The sequence below is a fragment of the Rosa chinensis genome, chromosome 5, assembly GCF_002994745.2.
Source record: "Rosa chinensis cultivar Old Blush chromosome 5, RchiOBHm-V2, whole genome shotgun sequence".
Lineage (NCBI taxonomy): Eukaryota > Viridiplantae > Streptophyta > Magnoliopsida > Rosales > Rosaceae > Rosa > Rosa chinensis.
The window spans coordinates 14,305,256-14,314,638 of record NC_037092.1 but is presented as its reverse complement, the minus strand read 5'-3'; the positions used below and the strand labels follow the sequence as shown (position 1 = coordinate 14,314,638).

At 37.6% G+C, this 9,383-nt stretch overlaps 1 protein-coding gene across 1 annotated transcript; it reads right to left on the bottom strand.

Annotated features, from left to right (window-relative positions):
• Positions 1-1,262: 1,262 nt before the first annotated feature.
• Positions 1,263-2,635, bottom strand: LOC112165921 (protein PHLOEM PROTEIN 2-LIKE A9). Its single transcript, XM_024302624.2, has 3 exons — positions 2,481-2,635; positions 1,943-2,025; positions 1,263-1,788 (listed from the first exon to the last, which is right to left on the bottom strand). The coding sequence occupies exons 1-3, from the start codon at positions 2,532-2,534 to the stop codon at positions 1,401-1,403; spliced, it is 525 nt and encodes a 174-aa protein (XP_024158392.1). The 5' UTR covers positions 2,535-2,635; the 3' UTR covers positions 1,263-1,400.
• Between the last annotated feature and the right edge of the window lie 6,748 nt (positions 2,636-9,383).

Sequence of the window (9,383 nt, the reverse complement as noted above, 5' to 3'; positions counted from 1 at the left end):
AAACAAATATAAAAAAATGACGCAGTCGGAATAACCTAGGTTTACACTTTACAAGCTATAAACACTAAAACAGATAAAACTGGAGTCCACGAGAGAATATGAGAAAAGCTCTCAATTTAATAGATAATAATTTGAAGGATAGATGTCTGCAATCGTTTAAAGTTATTTAAATACTAGAAAACAAACCTTATTGCAACTAACAACCAACTCTAAAAGCTCACGGATTGAATTAAAATAAATCCAAAACTAATTAGAAAACCTAAAATTCAGCAGAAATAATAAAATACAGTTTTGAGCCCCGAAACAACATCAGAAACCTGAAAAAGACCATAGATCGTAGCAAGGTGATGTGTTTACTCCTAGCGTCGTTCCCTTCTCAAAAAGCTATAATAATTAACATTCTGACACCGAACGCTAAATCTTCAGTGTTCATGTTTTACCCTTTCCACGATCAATCTGTTCTTCAATCCCGTCGGCCATACGTCATGGTCTTTAATTATAAAGGACTCTCACTGTTCAGTTGCACCCAAGATTGGAAAGGGTATTTTGTATAGTATGAAGTAATGGGTTAACTACGTAAATTTTAATTCATAAAAATATATAGGGTGAATAGAGTATGGAAAGGTGAACAAATAGTTGGTATGGATTTGTGGCAATAGTTGCACCATTTCTTAATCTAATGGTGATATATGGCCCAAGTTTAGACAAGATATATATGCCCTCGAAATTTCATAAACGATGAGCAAACTTATACCAGTAAGATTTAATAAAAAGTTGTTATAAACAGATTGTGATGACACTGTACCATCTATTTTTCTGAGCAATGGTTTGAAGTGGAATTCTCGTCCACCAAAAGAATGAAAGGTAAAAAAACGATAATACCAAACACTAAATTCGTTGTGTATTACTCTTCTAAAAAATAGTCAACTTCGCCTATCCGCTAGCATTTGTCTACGCTGTGTTGAAAAGAATTGAAACCTTATATTAATCATAACCTTTTTCCTTTGGTCTGAATATATTACTCCCAAAACTTGACCGACCTATATCATCTGATAGAAGGGCATTTCATAAAATATATTGAATTTTGAGCTAGCTGCATTTGTAGACAATCAATTGGGTCCTTACATATAAGGAACCTTTTATTTAACAGTCTCAAATCACCTTACATAAGACCATTCTCATTTATTCAAAAAAAAAAAAAGACCATTCTCATTATTAATGAAGTCACGTATATAAACACAAATCTTCTCTCGGTCATCTGGTGACTAAAAAATTAGAAATTTATATTCACCAGCTTAATTTACCGGGAAATCATAATTATGTATATAAAACCCAAAGTAGAAAATATTTCAATAGGCAAACATGCGTAGTATAGAAAAGACTGCAGATAGCAGACAGGTTCAAGCAGTGGCAGTTACTTTCGCATTATAAATCTTCAAGCCTCCTTTCCATTTCCCACTCCACACTTCATACAGACCAAAATGAAGGGTGGTGTCCCTTGTATCAGCTGGAACATCAATGCTAAGCTTCTGGTTATCAGGAATTGTAACTCTCTCGTTATTCCTATCCTGATCGAGTTTAACTCTTGTCCATTTGTACCTTCCCTTTTTCCCTACCTTTGCCATCAAGAACACTTGTATGTCTTTCCAACCAAATGCATCTCCTGCCAGCCCCACCTCGAAGGTCAGATCATACCCCTTCCCGGGTTTCAACTCATCAACTGAGCCTGTTACTTCCAGCCATGAGACCTGTACCAGCTCTGCAGGAGGCTCTGCAGGATCCTCAGTCCTGCAAAATGGTACATGCATGCAATATAATAGAAAATGGTTATATACTCGTTATACTGTCCACAACTTAGACTAATCGTACTTTAACAGATAGATGTGGCCAGCAATGAGCTTAATATGCAGGGATATGTAGTACAAATTCTTTTGTTCCTTACCTTTTGGCTGGTATTTTCCAGTAGCGTTCATCATTGCCCCATACAATATTAAGTCCTCGTGGTTTGATATGGTAGTTATCTCCCTGGAAACAAGAACTCATTAATTCTATTGGCAGTACTATACATACAAAAATGATATCTTGTTTAGTAGTCTGACAACGTATAGATACATACACACACACAAGCACGTTTGAGTCGCCAAACTACGAATATCAACCATTTATAAGGTTTAACCTTGTGCAAACCTTTAAATGTATGACTCGAATTCACTACTAGCAGCATGATGTGCTTATAGCAAGAACATTATGGCAAGAACACAATAAGCAATCTACAATATTCCTTACAGGAAAAAGTAAACATTATTCTGCATAATCTCTTAGATGAATTAAATCCAGTGCCAAGATGGTTAAAGGAGGGGGAAAAAAATCCTATCTGGTAACAATGAATCATGATTTACGATCTTATACGTACTTCAAGCTGTAAACAAACAAAGCCAAAAAGAAATAGCTATAAAACAAAAACACGCTTAATTAATTACCTGCTTTATGATTTCTTCTTTCTCTGCTTGCCAATGAGGTTTAGTCATAGCCATATCAAAACCAAAGTCTGTTACCTTCTTCCTCTGTCTGTGATATATTATATATATCCTTCTTTTGCAAGATTTCTGAATATAAAGCTCAAGCCCTACTGAGCCTTTTTATATATCCGGCCAGGATAAGAAAGAAGAGGAATCAAAAATGTGTAGGGTATCAAGTTATTGCTCTACTTGATATGAGAGGTTCCTTGGATTTTTAAAAGAGGAATATCTTTGCATGACTTGCAAATTAAAGGTATTGGAATTCCTTTAACGTGAGACATGTTCATACAAAAAAATTCAAGGAAATCTTATTCTCTTTTTTTCTTGAGAGAAAAAGAAAAGAAAAAAGATATTGATCTTGATATGCAGACATGAAAATGGTGACAGTTTCCATTGGCAAGCTAATTTATAGATTCTAATAAATTTTTAGGATCTGATTAAGATTTCCTAGTACCTTGATTTATTGCTTTTTACTTTTAAAATTGAAATCAATTTGATTATGATTTGGAAAAATTTCAGTTTACTACCCTGTGGTTTGCACTCAACATCATGTTAGTCTCTCCCCTTTTAATTTCATCAGTAACACCCCTGGCTTTCAATTTTGATCAGCCATGTCCAAATTTTGCTGTGCCGTCCAATTTGAACGTTTAGTTTGACGAAGGGGCCCATTTAAAGCGCTAAATTTGTCATTTCACACAATTTTCCTTAATATATATATATATATATATATATATATATTATCGAATGACCACATTCCTCCATCTCCACCCACCTCCTCTCCCTTGACTCTCAGATCAACACCTTGGCCTTGCCGGAGCTCTCCAAGGTCATTTTCCTCTTACCTCGCCTCAAGCCCAATCTTAGTGACTCCTCCTTTGCTGCCGCTTCTCCTGCCAAAATATTGAAGCCCCATTGGCTTTCTAAGCACAGGACCAAGGACGTCCCCTCCGGTGCAGCCTACCTCATCTTCTCAGATCAGGTCTCCAACAATCCGGCCCAGTGGCTCGAGCTCTTCTTTGAAAATCTCCAGGGACTCATTTGCAACCGGAGCATCAAGATGGTCCCTGAAGAATCATCGGTGCCAATGACTTTAACACCTCAGCTGCAATGTTGGCATGGTCTCCAACCTTAGGCTTGGACACCTTAAGCAAAACCCTAGAGCACAAATCAGTCAACCTCAGTCTTCAAACTATCCGGAAACTGATCCAAATGAAGCAAATCCATCACAAGTTCCAATTTTTCAAGCAACGAAAACAAAACTCTAACATCAAACTCCTTCTCTTCGCTCTTGATATCCTCACTGTTCTTCAATCCCTTCTGACTCGATTAGGCGCGGCGGCACTTCAGCGACCAGAATCTACTGGAGGAGAGAGAAAAACGCGATAGGAGTGAAGAGAGTGCAGATTGGGGAATTAGGGGAGAGGAGGAGAGAGAGGTAGAGCTTGGTGGCGGAGAGGGTGAAATGGGCCAGGCGAATCCATGGCGGCTACGATGGGGTGGACCAGATATATTAGAGAGTTTGGAGAGGGACTTGGCGGAGAAGCGGTCCATGGGGTCAGGGTCATTGGCGTCGAAAAGGGTTTGGAGGTCGGAGAGAGTGGAATTGGAGATGGGTTGGGACTAGGTATTGGTGTTGATCTGAGGGTCGAGGGAGAGGAAGTGTGGAGATGGAGGAATGGGGTCCTTCGATTAGATTTTTTTTTTAGGAAAATTGTGTGAGATGACAAATTTAGCCCTTTAAGTGGGCCCTTCTGTCAAAGTAAATGTTCAAATTGGACGGCACAGTAAAATTTGAACACAGCTGATCGAAATTGAAAGCACAGGGGTATTGTTGATGAAATTGAAAGGAAATGGACTAACATGATGTTGAGTGTAAACCACATGGTAGTAAACTGAAATTTTTCCATTTGATTTTGTTATGTAATATTATAAAGAACTGCCGACATTTGTGTATTGGCCTATAAAAACTCTGTCGACACCATCAGGGCTTATCCAAACTTGTTAAAGTACTTCATATATTTTTTAGTGTTAATAAAGTCAAATAAGACGAGATATAGAGAATGAATTTTCTGATGTATTATTACACTCATTCTGTGGTGTATATAAATAGATTACAATCGTACTACAACGTACTACAACTATTGTGTACTACTGTACTACACAACATATACAAGGTAAATAGTTACAACAATATATTCCCTTGTAGTCTATTCCTAATAGGGAACGATGACTCACACTAACACTCCCCCTCAAGTTGGCGCATGTACATCAACCATGCCCAACTTGCTTAGTGAGTCATAAAATGTCTTCCTGGAAACTCATTTGGTAAGTACATCTGCAAGTTGCACTTCAGTTGGAACAAAAAGAAAGCTAATAATTTTGGCATCTAGCTTCTCCTTTATAAAGTGACGATCAACCTCCATATGCTTAGTATGATCATGCTGTACTGGATTATGTGATATGTCAATAGCTGCCTTATTGTCACAATACAACTGCATGGAATTTTTGAGTTTGAAACCCAGATCACGTAACAGATTTCTCAGCTGCAACAATTCACACACTCCGTGAGTCATACCTCTATATTCGGCCTCAGTACTAGAACGTGCCACAACTTTCTGTTTCTTACTCTTCCATGTAACCAAATTACTTCCCACAAAGGTAAAGTAACCTGATGTCGACCTCCTGTCTGTGATATTTCCAGCCCAATCTGCATCTGTGAAGCCACAAACTTCAAGAATGTTGTTGTGTTTAGAAAGCAGTACTCCCCTTCCTGGAGCTGACTTCAAGTACTTCAGAATTCGCATAACAGCATCCATGTGACTCTCACTCGGACTATGCATGAACTGACTCACCACACTCATTGCATATGCAACGTCTGGTCTAGTATGAGCCAAATAAATCAAGCGCCCAACTAACCTCTGATAGCGAGCTCGATCAGTAGGTACCTGATCTGGATACTCAGCTAAGTAATGGTTTTGCTCAATAGGAGTGTCAATAGGTCTGCAATCCAAAAAACCTGTCTCTGTCAATAAGTCAAGAACATACTTCCTCTGGCACAGATAGATTCCCTCTCTCCCCCTGGCTACCTCAATTCCTAAGAAGTACTTAAGCTCACCCAAGTCCTTCATCTCAAACTCAGAGGCTAGCTTTCTCTGCAGTCTATCCATCTCAACAGTATCATTACCAGTGATTACCATATCATCCACATAAATAATTAGAGCTACCTTACCTTGTTGATGCTTGAGAAACAAGGTATGGTCTGAGTTGCTCTACCTATAACCAAACTTCCGCATGAATTGTGAAAATCTTCCAAACCAAGCACGAGGTGACTGTTTGAGACCATACAGAGACTTTCTCAATTTGCATACAAACTCACCAGGAGAAGCAACTACATACCCTGGTGGAAGGCTCATGTACACCTCCTCGACTAACTCTCCATGAAGAAATGCATTCTTGACACTAACAAATAATTAGTTGATATCAAATGCAACAAGCAATTCACTACTAGAATAATGTCATTAGACATCACCACTATTAAATCGGTCAGGATTGCACCTGATGTTAAAAAACATGTTAACATTAGTTTGTAAAGAAACCGATTTCTATTGTTATTATAGACATCAGTCACCAAATAAAACGATGAGAAAAGTTTTGTTCGAAAAATTTAAAAAAACACGGAGGAACTAAGTTTTAAAGTTTGAGAAGCGCGGGGACCAATTTTTTCATTCCCCCCCTACACTTCGTATTTTTTTCCGCTTTCTCTAAAACTTTCGAACCCTAGCTCATTCACCTTGTCGACCTCATCATTCTCCAAGCTGAAGTTCGTCGAGTCCCCGACCTCCTTCTCCGACCTAAGCCGACTGGAGCCGCCTCCGACCTGACCCCGAGTCCTCGACCTCGGTCTCTGACCCCCTGTTCCCCTGCCTCGCTCTCTGACCCCGAGTCCCCTATCTCGTTCTCCAGACCTCGAGCTTGAGATCCGATCTGACCTCGAGCTTATCAGCGGACCTGAGCTTGAGCCAGCTCTAGCTAGTTCTCTCTAGTCTCGTAGGACCTCTGTCTCTCTCTCTCTTCTCTTGGTGACCACCAATACTGATTTCCTGTCCGATTTTGATCTAAAGTTCAGTCCTTTTTGTTTAATTTTGTGTATTTGAGTTGGGTTTGTCTTTGAATGGCTTAAAGCTGTGGTATTTTGAGCGGGTGCCTGTCGATTGTGTTTGATTTTAGTTCTTACACATGTTGGCTGTCAATTTGCAGAGGAAGATCCTAGATTGAAGGTTTTCAAGAAGGAGTGGTTTGAAGGCCAGGACTGTCTTGAGAGGGCAGATTTACATTACCTTGGCAAGTCCAACCGAGCACGTGCATTTGCAGATAGTTACTCCAAAATTATGTTTCAAAGTATGGTTCGAGGATCTTCTCTTAAAATTGATGATCTGATAGCTATAATCAGTTCATCCGACGATGGAGCAAACGGACCTGATGTTGAGATGATGGATGGTTAATGGTAATTATATAATTAGATTGTAGTAACAAATTTTCCTTTATGTTATTTATTGATGTATTTATTTTACTCAAGGGTATACAGAGGTGTGAGTGATGTGGCTAATCTGTCCAGACTTGGACAACAATGGGTAGAGGTAAGTTCTCTAAATTGCGCTAACTGTGCACTTTGTCTTGATATTGCAAATTATTTGTTTCACCTCTTGCATCTAAATTATATGTATATATATCATTTTTTTTTTGAAAATTATATGTATCTGTTTGTTCAAAATTATTTATAGTAGTCACATTGTTTTTTTTTTTTTTTATTGTGTTGTTTTTCTTAGTTCAAATTAGTTGCTTTGACACTTATTGGAGGTGTGCAACATGTTGATGCTTCTGGGACAAATTCTGGGGGAGTCTCATTTGTTATTGTACGTTTAGTTCCTATGTTTCCTTAACACTTTAGTGTAAGACTTGAAGGAGCTGAATGATAAAATGCTGGAATCTGTGAATGCTAAATGATTGATGTCCCATAATGTTTGCTTGTGGTCCATGATTCAATGAGGATGATATTAAGGTTTTATTTGACATCATGCAGAACCTCTGAAAATTTGTTAATTCTAATCTCTCAACTTTTTGATTGGGCGAAGTTTTTCAATTTGCATCTTCGATCTAAGTGAAGTTTACGGTTTTTCTGTCAACAGTTGTGTGCTTTAGTTTAATTGTAGATACTGTCCAATCTATGAGTCCATGTATTCAAATTTTAATTGCAATCTCTACCGAGAGGTTTCTAAGGCCTGTGCATTGGGGAGCCTCTACTTTGGTAAGCTATACCGATATGCACTGGGGGACGTCTCTTTTGAGTAGTTAATCAGCAAAGTAGACTTTAATTAGGGAAACCCATGCATGAAAATGCCTATATGTTTGGAGTTAACGACTTGTTGGATTTTTTATATACTCTAAAATGCCATGTACGTACCAAGTTGTATGTGATATTATCAGATGTGAAATATATGCCATTGCAGGAAAGAAGGCCTTATGGAAACGCAGTGTATGGATTGTCCCACATAGTATTGGATCTGCTCACCATTTACTGTTGCTAATGACATTTGACTCTTATTATATAATGTTAAGCAATTTTTGATAGTACAATGGATTACTTGATACACAGACTACTTGGCCTTAATGATGCTCTTAGTTTTTGCAAGTCAATACTATCAAGATAAATTCTCTTTGGAAACTAAAGATTGTTATAGTGGTTAGAGTGAAGGTTCAACTCAGTAACCGTCAAGTTAGGACGAAATAGGCTAAAGTTCTAGACGGTGTTGTTGTCTAAGGCTGCAGTTTTGTATAACATGTCCGTTTTTATTAAAATTAAATATGAATTTTGTTCTTTAAAATATTTGTAGCAATCAATTGACCGAAAATTATAGTTTCATTATCAGATTTTATTTATTCATTGATTATAGTTGTTACTGTTTTTTTCTTCTTTTTATTTGTTTTTAGGCATTGAAAACCTGATCTATTGTTTTTGTGTAGTTGGGACTTGAAAGTTGTGTATATTCAAGAAGTTGGGCGTAGAGGCAGAAGTTTGAGAGTTTAAGGATTCTGCTATAAGGTTAGCATTGTGTATATATACTAAAGATAATATTGTTTTAGGGTTTTAGTCTACTAAGGTATTTTCTTTGCTCAGCTAGGTGGTTGGTCATTCCATGGATGTTTCCTATGCTATGAAAAGGCAGGAAAGGAATCTCTATGGAATTGGGGACTGAATCAAATCAGGATTTGTTTAGCATTTGGGTTTAAATTTGGATTTGATTTCTGGGTAGATCTTGCAGTTTTTTTTGTTTGGGCTATGGATCAGTTTGATTTCTGAGTAGGTCTTACACTTTTGTTTTCTTTTGTTGTGCATTTTCAGGTTTGTGGTCAAATGGTTTGGAGGGTGATCAAGTATTTTCTGAGTTTATGGTTGGTTTTCGTTGTTTTTGTTAGATTAGAATTACCCTACAAACTTTACAGTAAATTGGAGGACTATGCAATTAGTAATTGGCTTTGTAAATCAGGTGTTTGCTTCATAAATTGGAGGTGTTTTTGGAAATTTATTAGTGGTCATTTAGTTCAGAAATTGGAGGTGTTTTTGTAATTGGAAGATTGTATTTTTAGTGATATACAGTGATTGATTTTTGTTATGTTTGTTTTGTCATGAATTGATCATTGATCATTGATTTTTGAATTTTGCAGTTGTGTAGATACTTTTCACGAAGCGAAGAGCAAACGTGAAAGAAGAAAAGAAAACAAAGCTTTGACTATGGAATTGTTGGCAGTGGCATATTCATCCCTTGTAGCCAAAATGGAGGAGATTATATATAGGTTGGTCATGCT